General features: G+C 42.0%; 2 protein-coding genes across 4 annotated transcripts; both read left to right on the plus strand.

Annotated features, from left to right (window-relative positions):
- The first annotated feature begins 462 nt into the window (after positions 1–462).
- On the plus strand, positions 463–17,713 carry nim1ka (NIM1 serine/threonine protein kinase a). 2 transcript variants are annotated; one of them, XM_068311897.1, is made up of 8 exons: positions 510–590; positions 1,785–1,952; positions 11,892–12,360; positions 12,865–13,225; positions 13,353–13,465; positions 14,927–15,048; positions 15,697–15,843; positions 16,261–17,713. In XM_068311897.1, the coding sequence occupies exons 4-8, from the start codon at positions 12,921–12,923 to the stop codon at positions 17,014–17,016; spliced, it is 1,443 nt and encodes a 480-aa protein (XP_068167998.1). In that variant the 5' UTR covers positions 510–590; positions 1,785–1,952; positions 11,892–12,360; positions 12,865–12,920; the 3' UTR covers positions 17,017–17,713. The 2 variants fall into 2 exon arrangements, with proteins under 2 accessions (XP_068167997.1, XP_068167998.1); XM_068311896.1 differs by lacking the exon at positions 1,785–1,952 and having other exon boundaries at positions 463–590.
- Positions 17,714–18,188: 475 nt separating this feature from the next.
- creb3l3l (cAMP responsive element binding protein 3-like 3 like) lies at positions 18,189–24,348 on the plus strand. 2 transcript variants are annotated; one of them, XM_068310334.1, is made up of 10 exons: positions 18,189–18,324; positions 19,521–19,661; positions 20,017–20,410; positions 20,629–20,738; positions 20,843–20,935; positions 21,140–21,246; positions 22,054–22,122; positions 22,213–22,297; positions 22,394–22,487; positions 22,702–24,348. In XM_068310334.1, exons 2-10 carry the CDS (start codon positions 19,521–19,523, stop codon positions 23,091–23,093), a joined length of 1,485 nt encoding a protein of 494 aa, XP_068166435.1. In that variant the 5' UTR covers positions 18,189–18,324; the 3' UTR covers positions 23,094–24,348. The 2 variants fall into 2 exon arrangements, with proteins under 2 accessions (XP_068166435.1, XP_068166436.1); XM_068310335.1 differs by having other exon boundaries at positions 18,210–18,324; positions 19,487–19,661.
- Positions 24,349–25,592: the final 1,244 nt, after the last annotated feature.

A 25,592-nucleotide genomic window follows, 5' to 3' on the forward strand; every position in this document is an offset into this window, starting at 1 on the left:
AACATTCATCATTGAAAGCAGTTCCTTAAAAAATAACTTATATGAATGATTTATGCGCATTTCGGTCAATAGATGCAGTTTTCAAAATACAAAAAAAGAAAGAAAAGAAGCTACAGTATTCTCAATATTTAGTATTAAATTAGATTGGGTTTTGGCGCAGAGGACCGCATAATAATACTGAGGAACAAAGACGTGATAACTGCGAAATTGAAACCCTCTTTGGAATCCAGGTGAGCCCTCCAGCTGGTCCCGTAACCCCGCCGTGAACCTCTGCTGTTCTGACGGCGTCCGGTGACGATCGGGTCGGATGTGGGTCCCGCCGCTCGCTCGGAACAGCTCCTAACGCTGAACCAAGCTGACGTGTTATTCTTGCTTCTCATTGGACAACACACGCGCCGTGTACACCCCTGCTCGCCACTGATTGGTCGCCTCTCCTGCCAATTAAGTCGATTCCCTTGGCAACAGACCGAACCGGGGAGCAGCTGCAGCAGACCAAAAGCGTTCAATGACACCGGGTACCCAGAATAACGAATCCATATCGCGGTGGGGGAAGCCTGGCCCCTTCGGTTCCACTGCAGATATTCACCCACGTAAGTAAGACTGACAAACGTGACGTCTCAGGTGTTTTTGTTTGTTTGTTTGTTTGTTTTTTGCTCATAGTGACAAATGACTAATGCACTGGTTTATAGGGAACGGCCTCCTGCGGCGATATAACTGTTGACTGTCACAAACAAGTCCCTTAAGATGTATATTCAATGGAAGATTTATTTATTCCAAAGCAGCGATATGCTGCTTTCCTGAAAACGTACTCCTGTAAGTACAGTTTTATCAGTCTTAAGACCGGGTAACTCCAGCAGGCCACTCCATGCTTGTCAGCTTGTCTGTCGGTCTCTTTTAATCCGTGGAGGTGCTGCGTCACGTGTCGGACCCTTTTCTGTGTTTTCAACGCATCAAATCCGAAAGGGAACAGGTACGCGCGCGACCTCCTAACGCGCGCGCGCGCACGTTCACACACGTTTTGTGATCTGACTCATCGATTATTCTCATCTCTATTTGATTTAACGCAAACGGGTGTGGGATAATTAATACATGGAAGAGTACAGGTGCTCTCCAGTGGGGATCCTGGTGTTTTTAAATTCAGTAAAGGTGTACACGTGTGTTTGGTCATGAATGATGACATGCTCCCAGCAGGAGAACACAGCGTGATGCTGAACTGCTGAGAGATTGCACCCTGAAGTACAGTATTTGCATTGCTTCTTCTCTTTCTGTGTTTGCTGATTGCAAAGAGAGACAGAGACGGGCTGTGAATGACTCAGTAGCCAGATTTCAGTACCTGAGCCCACAGTATGAGCCTTTACCTACGTGATCTAAAACTGCGTTCACATTGCAATTGAAAGACTTTCCTCCCCCACTCTCATATCTGCCCGTTTCTGACATGAGTTTGAACAAATCTGCGCTTTGACTCAACGTGGTGAACAAATAAAAACGTCAGTGTTTTGCATGACCATTTGTAACAGACAAGAAAAGATTTTTATTAATTTCACCAAAATCCCTCACGATGTGTTTTGATTTCTTTTGAGGATGTGAAATTATTTATCTCAGTTTTATATTTTGTATTTCCTTTGCGCTTACGGTCAGCACCTTTATTTTGAAGAATAAAGGAAGTGATGTCCGTAACATCCGGTCTGTCCGACTCTCGTCAGTCTGCCTTGAACCTGACTGCGGGAGGTGTTGCATGGAGGGCATGAATATTCACACTCTGTTTTAATTTCATCACGCTGCAGGAATAAATTCCTATCGAACAAGTCGTCTCTGTGTCCAGACTATTGCGCACCAGAACACAACGCAGGGTAGTCGGAGCGTACGGATCGCCCCGGCTACATTGGTGCCGTGACCCGGATTTCCTCGTTGGAGATCATCGTCAGACTGATCACCGGTGGTTGCTGGAATAAGTAGGGACTTTCCAGAGATCTTGGAAAAATATGTTACAAACTGGGTATATTGAGAGTTATTGATGCTCAAAATTTTATAATTTGATCTTCCTTAAGTTTTTGCATTGATTGTGTGTATGCTAAGTTTTATTTACCTCTCTTTATTATTTTCATTTGAATGTCAACATACTGGGTTAAAATGGCTGATGATCAGGGTGCTAAGAGGCCGCACGGTTATGATGAGAGTATTGCAGTTATGACTCTAGGGCGAGGCAGATTTTTGGGTGATTGCACTCCAGTTAAGGGCGTCGGTAGAGTAGGTCATCCTGTTTTATCGTCAACTCGCATGCACCATGACGGTATTAGCCCACAACATCAAGCACCTACACCTACTCCAGTCACCAGCTTTGCAGGCATGGGAAGAGGTGCAAGTGCAGTACATCCGCACATGCCCACTGATGCATCTTCTCCCAAGTCACTCAAGGCTAATGAAGACAACAGTCCTCCAGACTTAGGAAACCTCATAACTCAGTTAGCTCATCAAATCGGCGAGAGCATTGCAAACCAGATACAGAAGACTGCAGGTAATGGGAATGACAGAAGTGCCCCCACATCAAGTATAAATGTGGGAGAGGGACATCCTGAGTTGAATCTGACAGGAGTGAAGTTTGTAATGCAAGCAGATGTCAAAGAGCCGCCACACTTCAGGGGCGATGGGACAGACAAACATACAGTGCATGAGTGGGAGGAAGTTATGGATGTCTATCTGAAGAAAAGGGGTATTCCACCCCATGAACACTCCCAAGAGGCAATGTCAAAACTGGGGGGAAAGGCAAGGGATGTTGTTAGAGTGACACTGCGCAGCATCCCTTCTTTGAAACCTGCTGAAGACCCCAAGCTAGTTTTTGATATTCTTAAACAGCATTTCAGTGAGGTAACATATTCGTCAATGCCACTAGCAGATTTCTACAACACCTTACCTCTGACTGGGGAAAGTCCAATGGATTATTGGATCCGCCTGAACAAAGCGGTGGACGTAGCTGATGAGTGTCTGAGAAGGCAGGGAAAGAATGTTGAAGACCCTGCTCATGAAGTCACCATGATGTTTGTAAAGCATTGTCCTGACCCTGCACTTACCAGTATCCTGAAGTGCAAAACAGCAGAGAAATGGACATCACATGAAATACAAGAACACCTCATTGAACATCAGAGAGAAACCAAGACGAAAAATTCAGGCAAAGCATACCGTCCAGCACAGCACAGGCAGGTCGGTTCCCATGTTCAGGTTTCAACACTGGAAGATGCAACTACTGATAATGTGCAAGAGCCCATCTGTGAGCAAAACAAGTTGAGGCCTTCCTCCATTCCTCCTGTTGAAAGTGCTTGCATCCAGTCACTTATTGGCCTGCTAGATCGTGCTTTGGAGCAGAAGGCTCAGTCAGTAGTGAACACAGGATCAAACAGGGACAAAGCAAATTTTCCCCAGAGGAAATGTAAAGTTTGTCAGGCAACTGATCACTCCACCACAATGCACTGCAGGCAGGAGAACTTGTGTATGAGTTGTTTCAAACCAGGGCACTGGAAGAGAGAATGCCGACTACGTGGATCAAGACACAATGCCCCGCCCCACCTTAGTCGGTCTCAATCCAGAGAAGAACAAGGTGCGGCACCTTTAAACTAAATGGCTCACGCCTGGAGAGGGGAAGTGTGGGCAAGAAAGAAATAACCCTCGAATGTGGTGAAGATTTGAAGGAAATATATGCAAACGTATGTAAAGTAATGCCTGATGACTGTACAGTAATTACCCAAAATACCCACAGAGTTGAAGAGTTTGGGGAATTATTTCATGCTCCGGTGACCATAAATGGTTCTGCCCAGCTAAAAGGGCTGCTCGACTCCGGATCAATGGCTTGCACAATAAGTGAGGTAGTGGAACAGAGACTGTTATCTGAAAATATTCTGACACAACAGCAAGAAATGACACAGAGCATTGTCCTTGTTGGTTGTGGAGGAGTGCAGGTGAGCCCTAAATGCATGTATGATATGGAACTGGAATTGTATGGGATTAAGTGCATGGTACCAGTCCTAGTGGTTGCTGGTCAGAAAGATGAGGTTATCATAGGCACCAACCTATTGAAATATGTAGTCAGTCAGATGAAGAAAGATAACACTTACTGGAAACTTATCGCATGCACTGCGCAAGAGACTGCAGAGTGCGAGCAGTTCCTGGAGATGATGGCTGGCCTCACAAGGTGGAAAGGGGAGGATATACTAGACAAGGTGGGCACAGTCAAGCTGACTCAGGCCGTGACATTACAACCCAAACAGGAATACTTATTGTGAGGTAGGCTGCCAAGTAATGTCCCCATGTCACCTGGAAGTACGGTGGTGGTGGAGTCAACCTCATCTAAGTGTGCCCCTCGAGGCATGATGGTAGGCAGAGTGATCACCCATCTCTGGGAAGATGGTTGGACCCCGATGAGAGTGACTAATGTCACTGAAAAGCCTCTCACTCTAAAAAGAAACTGCAAGCTGGCAGATGTCTCTCCCTGCATGGCAGCTGAAGACTTCACGGCGCTTCAAGGCTCCTGCCAGAGAGAAAATGATAGAAACAAGACAACATGTGACCGACCGAAGACTGCTGATAAAACTGACCTGAAACAGAAACTGACGGACCTTGGACTGGGAGAGGTTGACATTGATGGTTGCCAGGTGAGCCCCTCTACCAAGAATCAGCTGGTGGAAATGCTGGAACAATATCAAGATGTGTTCTCAAAACACCATCTAGATTGTGGGGAGGCCAAGGGTTTTGTGCATAGGATCCGGCTCACAGATGACCGTCCCTTCCGTCTCCCATATCGCAGAGTGCCTCCGGCTCACTACCGGAAGCTGCGTCAAGTCCTCACTGAGATGGAAGAGCAGGCAATCATTAGAAAATCAGTGAGTGAATTTGCTTCTCCTCTGGTCATGGTTTGGAAAAAGAATGGTGATCTCAGGATATGCACAGATTTCCGGTGGCTGAATGCAAGGACCATCAAGGATGCTCACCCTCTGCCTCATCAAGCAGACTGTCTTGCTGCCCTTGGCGGGAACTCTGTCTTCAGCACCATGGATTTAACATCAGGATTTTACAATCTGCCCATGCATGAGGAAGATAAAAAATACACCGCCTTCACAACACCTTTGGGCTTGCATGAGTATAATAGAATGCCACAAGGCCTCTGTAATAGTCCTGCATCCTTTATGCGAATGATGCTGAGCATTTTTGGTGATCTCAACTTTAGTACACTGCTGTGTTATCTTGATGATCTTTTGGTTTTTGCCCCATCAGAGCAAGAGGCCCTCAACAGACTGGAGGTTGTTTTTCAGAGGCTGAGAGAGCATAACCTGAAGTTGAGTCCTAAGAAATGCCACTTGTTGCGACAGTCAGTGAAATTCCTAGGTCACATTATTGATGGTGATGGGGTGGCTGTTGACCCAGGTAAAGTGGAGGTCATTGTCAGGATGAAAAAGAAAGACTTGATGGAGGATGATGGTTGCACACCTTCAGTTCGGAGAGTGAAGTCATTTCTGGGGATGATTTTTTATTATCAACATTTCATTCCAAACTGCTCCTCAATTGCAAAACCTCTGTTTGCTCTCACAGCAGGTCAAAAACGGAGAGGGAAGACTAGTAAGTCAAACCAAAGGCCAGGTGTTTTTAGAAAATTAAAATCGACAGATTGGACTGATGATTGTGACTCTGCCTTCCTCAGCCTCAAGGAGAAGCTTTTGAACTGTGTGGTCCTCACCCACCCTGACTTCTCCAAACCGCTGATCCTGTCCATTGACGCCTCTCTCGATGGTCTTGGGGCAGTTTTGTCTCAGATACCGGACGGTGAGACAAAAGCCCGTCCAATCGCCTTTGCAAGTAAGACTCTTACTGGTTCACAAAAGAGATATCCTGCCCACCGCTTGGAATTTTTAGCACTCAAGTGGAGTGTTTGCGAAAAATTTGGTCATTGGCTGAAGGGCCACTCTTTTACAGTGTGGACGGATAATAATCCTCTGACTTACTTAATGACAAAACCAAAACTCGATGCCTGTGAACAGCGGTGGGTGGCCAAGCTGTCCCCATACACGTTCAATATCAAGCACATCCCTGGAACTAAGAACATAGTGGCAGACGCTTTGAGTAGAGACCCCTTCACCAGGTCAGTGAGTAAAAGGTTGATCAGTGAGCCATATGAGGATCTTTTGGCAGAGGCTGAAGGGACAAAGGAGGAAGGTGTGCAAGATGTTTTCCGGTGCAGAGTTCAATGCGTTCAGACACTTGACCCTGTTTGTGCCACCACAGGAATTCCTTGTAAAAATCAAGTTGGAAGCCAGGGTTCCTCTGATGTAAAGTCCATCTGTGAAGCTCATATTGAGTGGGAAAAGGCTGCGGAATCACGAGCAGTACAATTTTTGAAGGTTCTTCCTCAGTTAGCATCCCCTGAACGAGACACACTTCCAGCTCTGTCTCTTGAGGAACTGCGACACAGTCAGGAATCAGATTCTGACATCCGTGAGGTTCTGCTGTTGGTAGAACGGAGGAAACTGCCATCCAGGAGAAGGAGAAGCAATCTACCTCATATGGCACGAGCACTATGTAAGCAGTGGCATCGTCTGAAAGTCCAAGATGGAGTCCTCTATAGAACAAGTAGAGACCCATTAACTAGACACACAAGGTATCAGTTTGTCCTACCCACCATTTGTAAAGCCGAGGCCCTTTCAGGCGTGCATGACCTTGCAGGACACCAAGGACAAGGCAGAACCTTGCACCTGGCCAGACAGCGCTTTTTCTGGCCTCGAATGGAAAGAGACATCAAGGATTATGTGAAATGCTGCCAACGATGTATCCTTGCGAAAACCCCTGAACCAGCTGCACGTGCTCCCTTGGAGAGCATTCACACCTCAGCACCCATGGAGCTGGTGTGTATAGATTTTTGGAGTGCTGAGGATAGCAAACAGAGATCAGTGGATGTTTTGGTCGTAACAGACCACTTCACAAAATTGGCCCATGCTTTCCCCTGTGTGAACCAGACTGCAAAACAGGTTGCAAAGAAGTTGTGGGACAATGTGTTTTGTATATATGGTTTTCCAGAGCGTATACATTCTGATCAGGGGGCAAATTTTGAAAGCAAACTCATATCAGAACTCCTCAATCTCACAGGGGTAGCGAAGTCACACACAACGGCGTACCACCCCATGGGAAACGGGCAGACTGAAAGATTCAACAGGACACTTGGCAGTATGCTACGCTCCTTACCACTGGCAGCAAAACAACACTGGGCACAACAGATACAAACCCTGACTTTTGCTTACAATGCTACCATACATGAAACGACTGGATATGCCCCATTCTACTTAATGTTTGGTCGTGTCCCTAGACTCCCAGTAGACATGGTCTTCCAACCGGTCCTGAGGGACAACAATGTGGTCGACTACAAGACCTATGCTAGCAAATTGATGGCGAGCCTTCATGAAGCTGCTACTATTGCTCAGGAGCATGCCAGAAAAGAGCAGCAGCACCAAGCTGATGGCTACAACAAGAGGGCCCGAGGCATCTGTCTGAATGTGGGGGATAGGGTTTTGCTAGCCAACAAAGCAGAGAAGGGAAAGAGGAAGTTGGCAGATAAGTGGGAACCCACTATCTACACAGTCATAGAGTGTAACCCCCAAACTCACATTTACAAAATCAAGGATGAGAGTGGGAAAACCAAGGTGGTGCATCGGAACCTGATATTGGATGTGAGCTTTCTACCGATCTCCGAACAGACCAGTGCAGAAGCTGATCCAGCCACCACAGATGAGGCCGGTGGGTCCCAGTCTCAGCTACCAGACGCCTTAAGTAGTCTGCCGGAGGAAACTCCAGAAAACTGGACCAAGTCATGGGTGAGCATGTCATCAGATGTGGACGGTGAGTCATTAGGAGATGGTAAAGAGTCGGAGGAGGGGGATGAGGTGTCACAATCCCCAACTTGGGGCTCTGATCAGGGGACCTATGCAACTTCCCAGGCTGACTCTACAGGCAGTGGCAGGATAGAACAGAGGGAAGAGGTGTTACCTGATGACCATAATGACTCTTTGGCCAGTGTTCATAACACAAGTGAGACAGGACTTGACAATTTACCTGAGACGATGGATGGTGATCAGGTCCCAGCACAAAATTCAGGGTCTGAGAGACATGTTGTCAGAACACGCACAGGTAGGGTTGTCAAAAAAGTAAATCGTCTGATAGAGACCATGATGCAAAAGCCAGTTACAAGGGGTATTGTGAATGGGTTTAATAGGAGGTCTCAGTCCCTGTTGACTCTGTTTTAAAGTGTAACAAGGGGAATATGTTCATGTGTATTTTGCAGAATATACATGGTTTTCAGTAAATGTCTTTTTTTTTAATGCGGTAAATGTTCTCATGGGTGGGATTGTGTGCCAAGGTTTTATGTGGTGTATAAGGCACCATATTGACTAGGAGAGACAGGAGCCTGATCAACTCCTGTGCTCTCTGAACTTATTTCATAAGTAGCTTTAAATGCTGTGTTGGGGAATTAAATTCCAGGCGTCACCTTGGTTTGAGTAAATGTGAACATTGAATCTCTTCTTATTGCCTGACTTAAAGAGGGCAGTTCTCTCCATATGTTCAGGATTTTGGAGAAATTAAGGAGGGGTGAATGTAACAGACAAGAAAAGATTTTTATTAATTTCACCAAAATCCCTCACGATGTGTTTTGATTTCTTTTGAGGATGTGAAATTATTTATCTCAGTTTTATATTTTGTATTTCCTTTGCGCTTACGGTCAGCACCTTTATTTTGAAGAATAAAGGAAGTGATGTCCGTAACATCCGGTCTGTCCGACTCTCGTCAGTCTGCCTTGAACCTGACTGCGGGAGGTGTTGCATGGAGGGCATGAATATTCACACTCTGTTTTAATTTCATCACGCTGCAGGAATAAATTCCTATCGAACAAGTCGTCTCTGTGTCCAGACTATTGCGCACCAGAACACAACGCAGGGTAGTCGGAGCGTACGGATCGCCCCGGCTACACATTAACAAATTTAATAAAATAGTGTTACAGGGGTTTCTTTCCAGTATTTGAAGTGATAAAAACTAGTCTGATGAAAATCCATTATCTTATTAGGTTCCACACCTGAATGCAAAAATAGGATTTGACCAAAGCAATTTCTCATTTATCCATTCAATTTGAGATGTCGTGCCAATTGCTGAGAAAACATATTTATATATTGAGGCAAAAATTGCAACATTTTGGGTCTGATTTCTTTGCCTGAATTAGGACTCTCTTTTGTACTCTTTTAATAGACAATCAGTCGCATCACATGAAACGTGTTTCATGTGGCCTATCTGTAATTGAACTCTTTGTGCTGACAGAGAATGAGCAGAATGAAGTAAATGACCAAAAATAGATTTTGTGTTTGCCCAACAGATGCAGGATTTGAAGTTTCTTCTGTGTTATATTGATACTAGAAGAAATAGAGTTGTACATGTTGTGTATAATCAGGCTAAGGGATTAGCTGTGTGCACTTCTAAGGTGTCTTTGTGACAACTACAAAAATAAGTCATTTGTTAAATTCTTATACTTAAATATATAAAAATGAAATACACCAGTATATCTGTAAAATAAATGATGAAAGCAGTTGACTTCAATTTTTTAGTCAGGACTGTGTGTCAAAGAAAGATTGTGAGGTCAGTGCATTTTTTTTTGGAAATGTGACATATTTGGCCCATAGATTCCAGAGAGGCCTGCCTCTCTGTTCCTAGGGCCCATAGTCTTCATTGTGGCTGCTCTTTCACTGTTGAGCTCTTTATTCTTGTCAGCCATGCGTCTCAATTAACACACTGGGGAGCTTTGTGTGGAGAGAACTCACTGTCTCTGTGTGTGTGTGCGCACACTCGCATGTATTTACACCAGTGCGCTCCTGCATGTGTCTGCATTAGGAAAGAATGTGTGTGATCATGTGTGCATTGGTGACCGTTTTTTTTCCCCTTTGTGCTTGAATGTAAAACAGCAGTGAAAAAGGGTGCACAAGCTAGAATGGATGTAAAGTGAACCAGATCAGTCTGCTCACACATTTATTAACATCAATACTTTGCAGCTCAGTGTGTCTCCCTGTAACCATAAACTCAACACTGCGTGCGCTCTCTCTTGACAATCTGTGCCAGTTAATGCTTAATCGTCTGCAAAGGGACAAGACAAACAGTTGGTCAGTGTCCATCACTAAGCAACCACGGAGATATTGTTTCCAGTGGACACAAAAGACAGAGTCATCTGCGTAGCTGTTCCCCATAGATGATCGTGATACTCTGTTTGCTATGAAATGTTTTCAACCAAATCTACCACTCCTGTTCTTTCCATGCTGCCATCAAAATATTGTTTATGAAAGTAGAAATTGAGGGAGGGAAGCAGAGGGACAAACAAACATACAAACTTTCTGATCAACCTTTTAGCGCATGACTGATAATTATGAATATGACGTTTCAAATACCTGATTTACTATATTTTTCAGTATTACAAAAAAAAGGTATCATATCCGCTGTTTGTATCATCCAGCCCTAATATCACTCAATTATTGTTCAGTAAGTGATAAATTGGTATATCTATTGAAATAAATATCCTGATGATTTTATATGTCTTGCTCTCCTTTTATCATTGGTGTGTTGATTTTATGCATGGTTGTCTTCTGGTCTTTTTATTTAGATAAAAGGCTGGCATTCAGTCCTTGCAGCTTTGTGTTATAAAGTGGAAGCTTTTCCTGTCTTATCAAGTCCCTTTGCATTGCCTGAGATCAATGCTAAGATATTCATGGCACAGTGGCAGAAAGGCGTTTGAAGGCTGAAAGACCGTAGGCCTCACTGAAGAGAACTGCTTTGATTTGCAAGCAAGGCTTTAACTTGGATTCATTCATCTTTACATAGAGATGGATGTGAGAAAACCTTTCAAAGCACCATGTTACACTACATTAGCCATTGCTACTCCTGCTTTACACACACCCACACTCTCTCTCTGTCTCTCACACACACACACACACACACACACACACACACACACACACACACACACACACACACACACACACACACACACACACACACACACACACACACACACACACACACACACACACACACACGTCATGTTATGACATTTTCTGAACACAGCAATAAATTGTAATATACATACATACATCTACAAACCTGCTTCTTGAATGAATAAATGAATAATATAGTGTACTGTAATATAAATTAACCATATCTAGGAGCTTTGGGTCATGACCAAAATGACGAGATGCTGGATAGAAGTGGTTTGGTTCAGATGCCTCCTAGACGCTTACCTGGGGAGATGTTCCAGGCATGTCCGACCGGACGACATCCTGGGGAGGACCTAGGAAATGCTGGAGAGACAATGTCTCTTAGCTGGACTGGGAATGCCTTGGGATCCTCTCAGTAGAGCTAGATGAGGTGTCTGTGGAGAGGGAATCATCCCTGTTCAGACTGTTGCCTCCACAACCTGGCCCCAGATAAGCACAGCGGTGCAGTGGGTAGTGCTGTCGCCTCACAGCAAGAAGGTTCTAGGTTTGATTCCTTTCTGTGCAAAGTTTGTATGTTTTCCCCGTGTCTGTGTGGGTTCTCTCTGGGTTCTCCAGCTTCCCCCCACCTCCAAACACAAGCAGCTTAGGTAAATTGATTCAGTCTGAATTGTCCATAAGTGTGAGTGAGTGAGTGGTTGGTTGTCTATCATGTGGCTCTGCGATGCGTTGGCAACGTGTCTGGAGCTTACCCTGCCTTCTGTATGCTGGAGCGTGACACACAAGGTGGAAAAGTGGCTGTAGAAAGAAAATAGATGGACTGATAAATAAGATAATTCTTGAGCACATATGAAAACAAATGATATTAATTTGTCCATGTTTTGTGTTTTATTCCAGATGTTGTCACTAAACACTCCCTGGCTGCAGCCTGACACCATCCTCTGTTTCCTCTATCCTCCCCCTTCCTCAACTCTGTGTTCTATTTATACCCCGGAGGCTGAAAGGAACCCATGAAGACGCCGCAGACCTTTTCAGCAATGGACCATGTAGAAGACAGTCATGCACACGGCTGTCCACTCACCTTTTCTTCAGCAACTACAAATAAGGACAATTACTTCCTCAGCCGCTGTGGACCCTTGAGTTAGAACAAGACTACTACTGGGTCAGACTTGAGAAGACAAATTATCCCTGATATTCCATTGTGGTGAGGAGAGTTTACAAAGTGGCATGCAGATCCATGGACAGGAGTTTTTGTCCAATTTCATGAAAATACAGGATTCATAATTTGTATTTGTTTTTTGACTTGATCATCTTAATAGTTATATGTTTGGAATTTTTATCATCACAATGGCTCAGATATATGAAGGTATGTCAAGTCTTTTTTTAGTGCATGAATTTGTTCTGTATCACCTTTTACATTGAATCTGTGATCCATGATCATTGCATAATGGAAGTGTGTCTTTAGCCTTGCTATTGCTACTTGCTATTTGACTAAATAGTAATTTCACATCAGGTATTACTTCACTTGTGTATTTAACCATATTCTACAGCTAATGTGGTCAAACTGTACAAACTTAGCCTAATTATTTAACTTGTATATCTCCCAACAGAAATACAGCTTACATGATATAATAAGACAAGAAATATTGATGCTTGATTTCTTGCCATGCAGTTAGAAGCGGCATCAGATATGTTTATTTTATTTCCAGTTATTATACCTTGTTGTTTTATTTGTATGGAATAGATTTTAAATTTTTAGGCGTAAGAATGTAATTATTTTGCTTTTTTACTCTGGAAATTGTGTTATTAAGAAATGTACTACACAGCCAGCAAGAATTTTTTTTTTTTTTCTGTCTTATTGTAAACCTAGCTCCACCAATTACGGCCATGAGCTAAGTTCACGCCACCCTGGGCGTCCTTTGGAGGATGACTGCTGTCTGCCCCTTGGAAAGCAGCCCAGAAGGTGCTGAGACTGGGGCAGGGACAGCAGTCTCCAGGGGGCCAAGGGTAGCTGGCACCGCTGGGAGCATCTCAGTTTCTGAGACTGCGGAGTCTAATGGAGACTCTGTCGGTACTTCGACTAGAGGCACGGCTGTGGTCACCAGCAGCCACAGGTACAACCGGTGGAGTCGTCATGACAGCTCAGACATCAACACAGACGATGAGGGAGCCACCATCCGCCGCCTCACCCCACTTGAACGACTGAATCTGGATATGTGCCAGGACGAAAGGCGAGAGTTAAAATATGATGCACTATTATACATATATATTTGTTATAGTTGTTTCGTTTTTCACTTTGCAAGAGGTGATATGCATGAATCATAAAACTGTATCTTCTCTTTTGTAATCTGGTCACAGGGTTGTCCGTGAGCTCACAGTGGGCAGAAGAATTGGCTTCTACAAAATTCGAGGGGAGATTGGCTGTGGAAATTTCTCCCATGTAAAGCTAGGAATTCATGCCCTCACTAAAGGTAAACTACAAGACATCAGGGAAATATGACTTAATCTACAGAAGAAGAAACATCAGCTCAGGCTTGACTCTAAAGTCTTATATATTAATAGACATCCAATAATAATAGACATCCTCAATATTTGACTGAATAGCCAAAACAAGCATCAAGTACACAATATAAAAATGTTAGATACCCTCACATTTGCTCTGCTGTACAATGACAACTTTTTCCTTATGTATGAAAAGCTAAGAAGGGAACGAGTGTGTAGTTCTGAGTGTCTGATATATTTATGTACTTTCTCAGTACGTCATCCAATGTGCGCATGCAGGCATGTAGTATCATTTAGTCCTCCAAAAACAATATGAGCTGTGATGCATTTTGAATGCTGCTATTGAAAGCTATGTCACAGGTGAAAGGAAGCCCAATACCAACCTGAATAATGCATATTGATGCACAATTAGATATCTCGACACCATTTTGCTACTACAAAACTCTTATGTATTCAATTACAGTACATGAGATCTACTTTACTTTGCTTGATGAATCATTTAATGCAGTAATGATATCAGTTGTGTGCATTTGATTGAGGTATTTAAATCTTTACTAAAAATTTGTAGTTTATACAAATAAAATGCTTTTTAAAAAAAAAAAGATTTTCATGAAATGGTAAGTTCTTTTTGATTCTGCAAACTGGAGCTCTTCTTGCACCGTGTGTTACTGCCACATTGTATCTTCCCTGTGGTTTGACCCTCCGTATCCTCTCCAAACTGAAACCACTGCAGCCATGACAGAAATAACAACATCTTTTCTTCATTTGCAAAAGCACATTTCCTTCTAAGATGGGGATAAACGTATGAATTGCCCCATCTAAGAGGATGTTATCATGGAAATTGGTTTTAAATAGCTGCTAATCTTAACATGAAATTGCCTTTTAAAAGGTTTGGTTATTTCAATGGCAATTCTATGTTTGCTAAATCAAACAATGATTATATTTTGTATCTTATATCTATACCTGATTTATGTAGCACCTCTAATGCTTCAGTTATCAGAGAATGTTTAGTAATGGATGCAGTGGTAACTGATTTATTCCATCCTCCATCCATCCATAGCTGACTATGGGTGAAAGACAGGGTACGCTCTGGACGGGTCACCAGCGTATCGTGGAGCCAAATGAAAGACAAACAACCACTTACACACACATTCACAACGATGGACAATTTAGATTGGTCAGTCCACTTAAATTGCATGTTGTGTTGGTGGGAGGAAGGCGGGGAGAACATACAAACTCCTCACAGAAAAGACTCCATCCTGGAACCTTCTTGCTGTGAAGCGACAGCGCTACCCGCTGCATCATTGTGCCACCCTTCTTTATCCAACTTTGTGAAAATAAACATGAATGCAAATTGAAAAAAATATTGTTTACCTGCTCCTATATAGAAATTTGTTATGTAGCATGATATTTTTCCTTGGCATCACCAGACAAAGTGGCAATAAAAATCCTTGATAAAACCAAGCTGGATCAGAAGACCCAGAGGCTCCTGTCCAGAGAGATCTCCAGCATGGAGAAGCTACACCATCCAAACATCATCCGGCTCTATGAGGTCAAACTAATGCACACGCTTGTACTGATACTGATTGATGTCTGTGTATGTTCTCATTTATCCAGGTCATGGTTATCCATAGTTGTTTAAATCAACTTTAAGAAAGTTTCATGAAGATGTTTCACCTCTCGTGGAAGACGGATGGCTTGAGAGAGGAGCAAAAGAATCCATTCATGTCAAGGTGGAGAAGACATCTTTGAAAAGGGGGGAGGGGTGGTCTGCAACATCGTCTTTCGGCAAATTTACAATCAGGTTCTTTTGAACCCCCCCCCCCCAAAAAAAAACAACAACTACTCAGTACATTGACTGAGGTAGAGTGTCTAATGCTAATGACCACCATTAGCATACAAATACTCGAGCATCGTTGAGCCAGCCAGTTGTTGACGATGGAATATGAATAGCAGTGACTGTACTTCACAGGGTTAATAAAATGAGACAAGACCAACCACCACCAGAAATGAAGAGGCCTCTCGGATGAGAGCTGAAACGTCTTCCAGAAACTTTCTTAAAGTCCAGTGGATTGAAATAGCTTTGAATAACCACAACCTGGATAAATGACAATCTACACAGATATTGATTGATGTATTGATATGAGCTTCAACTAACAACAAGGGCTTTCTCAATGTGTACATCTGTATTCCATATTAGGTGGTGGAGACATTGTCACGGCTTCACCTGGTGATGGAGTATGCAAGTGGAGGAGAGCTTTATACCAAGATTACCACTGAAGGGAAACTCTGTGATGCTGAAAGCAAAATTGTCTTTGCTCAGATTCTCTCTGCTGTTAAACACATGGTTGGTACTGTAGAATAATATATTTCTGCGATACTTTTAATCATGATATTGCCCCGAACCTGAAACTGATTTCTGATTGTTCAGGTTTTTGAAAAGTTGGTGATAGCATATTATCGTATATTAAGGCATCTCTAGGTGCCAACCAGGTAATTCTAGCTTGTTACGGGCTAGAAACTTGACTGAAGGTAAAATTTTGAAAGGGGTTCTTTGACCTTTCACTTACATCTCCTCTTTAGCTTTTCAACAAGTTGTATCTGTCCAAAAACAGATAAAAGAACGTACAAGACTTGGTTTACTGTAAGAGTAACTACCATATACAGTACTTCTTTAATATTATTATATGCCCTTGTATGCAGTGAATTAACCTGAAGGTTTTTAGTGCTTTGATGATGCAATTTCTTCCTTGTTCAACCACAGCATGAAAACAACATCATCCACCGTGATTTGAAAGCAGAAAATGTCTTCTACACCAGCAGCTCTTGTATTAAGGTGGGGGACTTTGGCTTTAGCACATTGAGCCGCCGCAGTGAGACACTGAACACATTCTGTGGTTCTCCACCATACGCTGCCCCGGAGCTCTTTCGGGATGAACATTATGTTGGTATCTTTGTGGACATCTGGGCACTGGGTGTGATTCTGTTCTTTATGGTGACATGCACCATGCCGTTTAGAGCAGACACTGTGGCCAAATTGAAGCGATGTATTCTGGAGGGGGCTTACAACCTGCCTTCGTGGGTGCCCGAGGCATGCCAGAGGCTAATCAGGGGAATTCTCCAACCCATACCATCTGACCGCTTCACAGTGGAGCAGATGATAGGTTGTGAGTGGCTGCTGCCTGTGGACTTCCCTCATGCCATGGAGCCATTTAAATTAGATCCATCCTACCTAGCAGAGAGTGAACCATCTGAACTTGGAGAGGAAGACATGGAGGTAAAGACCTCACTGGAAACACTAGGAATCACCTCAGAACACATACTCAACAACCAGGGGAAAGACTGCAGAAGTTCCATCACGGGGGTGTATAGGATCCTGCTACATCGTGCTCACAAGAGACGGACTGTCCAAAGTGGGACTGCAGTCACAAAGGTAGCCAGACAAACAGCAAATAAAAAGGAACGACTAAAAGTGTACCGTAGCTTAAGGCACACATCCAAACTCTGTGTGATTCTGTGACAAAATGCTTTATTCTGGAAGTGAAACCTATGATGACATTCTGTGTATTTCATTATAAATAACTAAAGTTGCCCAGCTCTGGTCTACTGGGATTTCTGACTATCTGACTATTTTTCTTGTAGCGAGTATAATTAGTGTCTGTGAGGGTGTTGCCAGTGAGTCAGTAAAGGGACGGGCCTGTAATCTTTGAGATTTGGGATATATTTTAAAAAAATTAGATTTAAGTAAACATAATGATGGCGTGAATGATGTTTTATGTTGGTCATGCATGCCAGGTGTTTATAACCCACACCCAATTCTATGCTCAGTTATGCTGGAACACCAATATGAATGCATATGACAAGTCAGTGTAGCATAAATGAAAGAATACACAACATTATGTCGAGGTGATGACAAATTAAAACATGCAATTAATAAATGAACTCTGGTGTCTTTGCTGATGAAATGCACCTTTCTTTGATGCCTTAGTTTTATATCATGTTCTGGTTGATGTGTCAATATGAGATGGTAGATTTATTGATCTCAATAAACCTCCCTCTAATTTCATTGAGTCACAAAGAAGCCAATGAAGGTCTTTACGTTATGAATAGACATCAGGCTTATGCTATAATTGTTAAAGTAGAAAAATCAATTTTCAGCTCAGACAGTTTTCATATGATTTTCAGTAACTAGGTTTTTAATAATCTGTCATGTTCTGTTCAAATCTTGATTAAATTAAATATTAAAAAAATGTTGCATCAGTCTTTTTCATTTTGAACGTGTTGTATTTGTACATTAGATACTTAAACCTGTAATGCATACCTACTGCTGGTGTGTGCGTGCGAGTCTAGTACTACATGTGTTTTTATTAAAATCCACTGGATGCAGAAAATCACAGGCGATGGACACTGTTGCTAAAAGATTACACTAAACACTATTGTCATAATTCAGCAACAGCATAGTATTTAGCTTTATGTATAAATCGAATAAAGACATTTCAGTCGGTTAATTTTTTTTAATCTCCATTATAATATTTAAAAATCATAATCCACTTTTCTAACGTTATTGCCGCTTCCTGAAAAGCATCCAGGAAGCAGGAAGAGACGTAGTAAGGTCAAATACAATACTACACAACTACAATTCCCAGAAGCACCTAAATAGACCACGTTCTCATATCCGGTTGTACGCGATGACGCATTTTCTGCCTTGTTGGAAGGTGGTTTTCGGAAGAAGATCCGTGTTAGTGGGTGGTAGCGCCGAAGAAAGGCATATTTGATAGTAAAGGATACTCTGTCACCCGAATGGTGTTTGGTCGCCCGTCATCGAAAGGTTGGAAAATTTATGTTGGCATTATGCATGTTTAAGGTATTATATTGTGTGTAATGTTACAATGGACCACGCCTTCTTAGCTTTAATTATTGTAGGTTTGATAGCAGATACTCGTTGATACGGATGTTGCCATTTGACAATAAAAATATAATAAGATAATGAAGCATTTAATCAAAATCTAACGAATTCTACCACACCATTGTGTTGCGTGCAGCAGGAAGTAGGTCTTTTCTGACTTCAATGGCCAACATTAAGGTTATGCTGCAAGACAAAACCTTAATTTTTTCCCCTAATCAACAATAGCAACTACTGGCTAACGGAATGTACACCTTTCTCTGTACACACTGCTATGCAAGAATTTCTTGGTATTAACCGTAAGCTAAACGCATTATTTGTTGTGACATTTGATATTGTGAACAGATCTCGTGACATACAGGACATGAGGGGGCGGGGCTAGGATGATGATGTCACGATTGGAGCGTTGCAATGATGCAATACTGTTTACATGCACGTTATTATACACGTCAATACCTCGTCAATCAGGAAGTTTATTCTGTCATGCTTTACAATCAGCGTTAGATATTGTTCCTGTGTTTAGTATGTGTTTCTATTTATATCCCCCCCGTTGTACTTTTTTCAAATACTTCAACAATAACCAGGAGTTGAAAATGTAATTTATGCAATAAAACAACACCAGACATTTTTTAATTGGGAATTAATGTTTTTGACAATAATCTCTGGGACTTTATTCAGACCTGAAACCATAGTTGCTGCATATCATGAAATCTGAGAATTGATAGGATTATTTCAAATCAATTCAGAAAACCAGTTAATTTTTCTTGTAATTACTTAAATATTTTTTATTTGCTCTTAAGCACACATGACCAACTTGTCACAATTAGCAGTGTGAACCCAAAAAGTGTATAATTTGACATCATGTTTGTGCATATTCCATCAATATATGAATGGTAATGGTTGTTCAAATCCACTCAAGACCTGTAGTTAGTCAAGATAAAGTGTTCACAAGAGAGATACTACTCCCATCAAGTTGCTTCCAACAATACTTGTCGTTCCTTGCGTGGTATTGTCGACCATTTCTTCTATCCAAATAGAACTCATATTTCATATTTACCATTTTTAACAAATGCTCAACTTAATGCAGGTGCTGTGGTCTGTTTCCTGTTGTGCTGTTACAGATGTCAATCACAGAAGACTTTCCGGACATGGATGGAGTAGACCTTTTAGGACTGCTGTTCAGTCGTGAAGATGATGGATCAACGGAGCCTCTCTTTCCTGATGAGAACATGCTCATCGACTCTTGGCTGTCTGAACAAGATGTAGGCTTTCGTTCTTTCATTAGAAAATAAATACAAACTTAAGATAAATTTGATTAGATTGCTATCCAATCCCATATTTAATTTTACCACTAAGTATATCAGTTGACTGGGCAGCATATGCATCTATAAATTTGGAGTGTAGCAACAACTTAGTCCTACATAACTACTGTGACAAAAGGTGTTTCTAACACGAGTTAATATGGCAGCATCAAAATTTCAGATGTGTCAGTGGTCAATGTTTCAACAACAACCCTATTTGGAAAAGCTAGTAACAGCACAGAGCATCTGAAAACACATGAGCCTGATTACATCAACTCTGTATATTGGAGTGTAACACTTTTTTTTCCCCTCCCAGATGCTGACGGGTATTGATACTGAAGACTTTCTGTCTAGATTGTTAGCGGGGGAGGACAACATGGGGGATGTCTCCCCTTCTCGTTCTCCTGTGGGCAGTGACAGTGGCATTTCTGATGACAGCAGCACTGGGGTTGGAAACAACAATCTTCTAGAATGCCAAAGTCCCCAGGGGAGTGATAGTGACATTGTTCCCAGTCCTACCTACTCTGAACCCAGCCCTGTGCACTCAGACCTCCTCCTGGCCTCTGAAGAGGTGCAAACAGAGAACCAGGAAGTGTTAACAGTCCAGGCAGATCACAGTTACTCCCTGATGCAGTGCAGAGTCAGAGACATGAATGTTCTGCAAAGCGTGAGGGCGGAGAAACCTGATACAGACGTCTTCATTGATCTGGGTAGGTGTAGTCCAAGTTCTAGCTTTAAGCACTAGACTTTGTTTAATTACTCACCCCTTGGATATGAACTAATGCCCCCTCAAAAATACATGAATTCAGTCAACACTGTGTTTGAGTGATGCTGCGTATTCAGTATACATATTCACTGGGGGCGCTTGCTTGCCTAGTGGATAAGAATGGCAGATTAATATTATATCAATGTAATTATGTCCTATCAGATGACTTTGTGAGTGAGGAACAGGAAGAGGATGTTACCTGCGAACTGCCCTGTACTTTAGCTATAGAGGACTCAACACATGATCCAGTTGAACTTGATAAATTCGACCAGGTCAGTTTTTAACTAATTAATGAGTGTTTGAAAATTCTATATTCAGTTAGTATCTTAAACACATTTAACAGGAGATAAAGCAGCTTTGATTTTTCTTTCTCCAGTTCCAGTTTAAAGAAATCGTACTCACCGAGGAGGAGAAGCGACTTTTGTCAAAAGAAGGAGCAACTATTCCCTCACACATGCCACTCACTAAGGTAATTTTTTTTAAAAGTCTGCCAAACCTTTATCAAGTACTGATTGATTGATTTGTGTGTGTTTATCTTCTTTTAAGTTCCCTTATTTTCTTGGGAATATTTACATTTATTTTCATTTTGTCTTTCTGTGGCACAGCTTCTGACACCTGTTTTCATATACATCGTGATCGGTCATGTCAACATTATGGTGGTCTTGTGTTGCAGGCCGAGGAGAGGACTTTGAAGAGAATCAGGAGGAAGATTCGCAACAAACAGTCTGCTCAGGAGAGCCGCAAGAAAAAGAAGGTGTACGTCGATGGTCTGGAAAACAGGTGAGACACAGTCCAAAAATTCTACAGGAGAACAGAATTAGAATTTTTTATTAATCTCCCGAAGGGGAAACTGCTTGGATCCTTTCTGTTAAATTCTTTAATATAGATACAGATGCTTCTAAATCTGTTGAATAGACGTGCTTCTTAATGTTCTTAACACTTCATTGTATGGTCTGACTCCCCATGGGCCTAGTTCAAGTACATTTTTCAGGGTGTTTGAATTCAGTGTACAAATATCACGATAAATGCTTCTTAAAATCCAAGGACAATTTTCTTCTTTTTTTTAAAAAACAATGATCTTTGACCAATCTACAGCCATTTATCTGACCTGCGGGTCGTGGGTGTGCTGGAGCCTATCTCAGCTGGCTACAGACAAAAGGCGGGTTACACCCTGGATAAGACATGAAAGACAAATAGACACATACGCTCACACTCACACCTATTGACAATTTGGTATGACCAATTCACCAAAGTTGCGTGTTTTTAGAGGTGAGAGGAAGTTGGAGAACCCAGAGAAAGCCCACGCAGACACGTGGAGAACATACAAACTCCACACAACGGAACCCTGTACATTCTTGCTGTGGGGTACCAGTGCTATTCACTGCACCCTGGTGCCTCCTGGGCTTTTTTCAGACCAAATAAAAAATGAATGTCATTCATTAGAGCTGGCAGAGAGAGAGAGAAAAAAACAACTTTTGAAAGTACAGAACCCAACGCCATTTTGTTGCAGTCAATCACATGTATTTTTATGGTTGGTCTCAGATGCACTACCCTGTATAACCTGCTAAACTATAAACTCTATCACAGGGTTGCCGTCTGTACTGCACACAATCTGGAACTGCAGAAAAAAGTCCAGATGCTTCAGAAACAAAACATGTGAGAACACTTTGATATTTTTATAATTGTATTTAAATATGTAAATAATCTACATCTGTTACAGAAAATCTGGTCTCTTGTTTCCTATAGTTCCTTGATTGAGCAACTGAGGAAACTGCAGGGTATTGTGAAGCTGTCTACTATGAAAGCCAGCACAACCAGCACTTGCGTCATGGTGCGACCTGGTTTTTCTGTCCTGATTACATTTCTCAAAAGTGTCAAGTATTTCTTTGTGACGTGACTGTACTCACTACTGAGCTTTGCCTTTCAGGTTTTCCTGCTGTCTTTCTGCCTCATCATTTTCCCGTCAGTAAATCCGTTTGGCAAAAATGCAGAACAGAAGGAACTCTACACACCCTCTTCCAGTAAGTTAACCTTAAAATACATTTTTCCTCGCTGTTTTTTCCCCCATATGTTGGATCCAGATAGCATCTCTGATCAGTGTGCTCTGGCAGACAGCATCAGTTCATCTTACTTGATTTGTCAGAACTGCTGCTTTTGTTAATCTTTAATTGCAAGAATCGTTTTCAACAGTGTGCCTGTTTTGGCTCACCTTTCATTTCTCATTTTTTGTTACAGTCATCTCCAGGACCTTGCGCTCAGTACCACAAGAAAGCACCGATGCCATACCATACCTCGAGCCTGAGGAGGAGGAGCTTCTCTTAGTCCCTCAAGCAGAGGTGGAGAATATTAAAGCCATCTTCGCCAGCGGTCAGAAGAATCAAACCCCTGATTATGAGAGGGTGGAACAGTCGGAATCAGAAACTGGAGTCAACAGCAATTCTTCGGCAGACTTCCCCGGTTCCACTAAGGAAATTGCACCAGGTCCAGTTGGGGCCTTACAGGAAGGATCAGTTGATTCTGCAGTTGCGTCTGCTGTGGCGTACGAAGTTACAGGATCCAAGGAGAAGTGGATAGATCGGAATCCCCCGTCGGTCATACTACAACAACACCGCACGGATGAGATGTAGTAGGGAGAACCAATCAGTGTGACCAGCAGAGGGAGCCACATTTTAAAGATATAGCTAGTAGAGGGAACATCCATGAGGATGAAGGGAAAGAACCAGTAATTATAAATATATATGATCATATGTTCAGTCCCTTCTCTTTTCCCCTGAGCAGCCCTGTCATGTGCTACTGTTACTTTATTTGCACTTTGTTCAGATTTATTTGCACGGTGGGCATAAAGAAACAGTGGAAGATTTCCATATTTAACAGCGTAAAGTGTCTGAAATGAGGCTGAATGCTGTGGTGACATACGTGTTTGTTCTGCTGGAGACCACATGCTACTCCCACCACTCTCCTATTGTGCAAATCGGTGCTAATGACCAAAAGTAATGAATTTGTGGTCACCTCCACAGTAAAAAAAATTGTATTGAACTGGCAGGAGATTATTTCACAGGAAGTAGTGATTACATTATTTATTGCAAAATTTTAAGAGCCAGTTTTTCACTCTGGTCTGTCTGGTGATTTCCAGCAGATCAAGATTTTAACATTCGCTGCTCATGAATCACTCAGCCATTGTAAATTGGTGTGAAAAGTAGTCCACGGCAGTCTAGTCAGTAACGTCTATCGCCTAGAAGAAGATATGCTGCTTAATCAAAGTGGTTGACCACCGTAATGCTTAAGCCATTGCAGGACATTTGGCCATTTAGAAGACTTGTAAAGTTTGTTAGCACTTCCCTTGTAACAAGGGTAATCATGCTTTTTTCATTTTGGAATTTTTTTTACATTGTTGAGCAAAACCAGAAAATAAAATGTCTGCAAAATGTAGAACAAAATGCCCTTTTTCATTGTTAGCCCCTCAAGCACTTCCTTTTCAACGTCATGGGACAGATCTTCATATACATGTCTGAAATACCTTAGCACCCGTGTACACAGTAGAAAGGGGCCGCATTTATTCAGTAAACTGTGCAACAGGAAAGTCTACTTAAAAAATGTAATGAACTGTTTTGTCAGTGAGGCATTTTTCTTACTTTGTTGTGTATTTTCAACATTACTCTTAGTGTCCAATTGAATCTAAATGGTATTGGAAATTATCTTTGTTGAAATCTAATGTCAGTGAAAGTTTAAGTGATGATCATGTTCAAAAAGTGCACTGACATTTGATCTAGTCCAAGAAGGGAATGTAAATATGCGTAAATGATTGTAGCTTTTATGTACATTTGAAGACTTTATGTATAAGACACGTCTGGGCCTCTGTAATAATAAACTTTTTATAAAATAGACTGACTTACTGTTTCTTTTTCATTGAATTTCATTAATCTGTTGATCATTTGACACCTATGTTAAAATCACAAAAGAAAGATATTCAAACTCCTCTGAGGTCACCAACTCAGTAATAGTTGTAAGTGGTTCAGTCAAAAGCACTGTTATGTGTTTACTATTACTATTAGAAGGAGTTTCTTGAAACGCAACATCCCAGTGCACTTCAAGCCCATAAACACTCAGACAAAAACTGGTTCACCCAAAGGTCAAAACACCAAAACAAAGTCAGCAGACATCGAACCTGCACTCCAAAGCAGAGAGGAAAATGAAAACAACTGTTTTATTAACACATAACCCAACAAAGCTGTCAGAGACTTCAACATCCCGTGTCACCCCTGAATTCAAAATTTTACCATGACCTACACATTTTTGTGCCTCTGGCATCCTGGCATATTTTACAAAAGTTAACATTTGACCTTGACCTAGTTTTCTCAAGGTCAAGGTCATCCTCTCATTTTCATCCCCTTTGCCACCTGAGTAATCTGCTTTTTGTTTCGTCTTTATCTGCAATGGTTGTGAGGATATTCGGTGGACGAACGGATGAACAACAAACACTGACAACTGCAATACATCACCGCTTCGCGGGATGTAACAGCGGTCCACGTACTGTACATTTAAAGGGTGAAGGACTCATTTGAAAACAACAATGGACTGAAAAGATAAATGGATGGAGAGGGAAGTGGAAGAAACCATCTACGTCAGTTTGGGAACTACCCTATGTCTAAATAGAGGTGGGGGTCTACACCACCACCCCTCACCCATGTGCAACGCAGCCTTAGCATCTCCCAACAGAAAGTTTCACATCCGTTCACATTTTGAGTCAACTGAAACTGATAGTAATGCCATGACGTTCATGATGCTGGTTTTAAGCAGGTTTTCAGTTCCAGCTGTTTCATTCTCAACCTTCAAAGAATGTGTGGATTGAAGAGTTCCAATTTATCTGAGAAGTCAACTCTACGCACATGATTTGGGTTAAAATGTTTTCTTTTTAATGATATACTAATTTATTTAATAAAATGTGTTCTTTAAAAATGTTCAGCAATTGCAAGGACAAGTAGTATGGAACTAATTACCACTTCTAACCACCACAGTTTCCCAGAGTTACTCAGCTCAACATGTAAGGAAACTGTTGCCTTTGCAGAAATTTTCACACGCAGTCAGGAATTTCCCAGAGTTTCTGCTTTCAGTTCACTAAATGCCAC

This window comes from Antennarius striatus, chromosome 3, assembly GCF_040054535.1.
Source record: "Antennarius striatus isolate MH-2024 chromosome 3, ASM4005453v1, whole genome shotgun sequence".
Lineage (NCBI taxonomy): Eukaryota > Metazoa > Chordata > Actinopteri > Lophiiformes > Antennariidae > Antennarius > Antennarius striatus.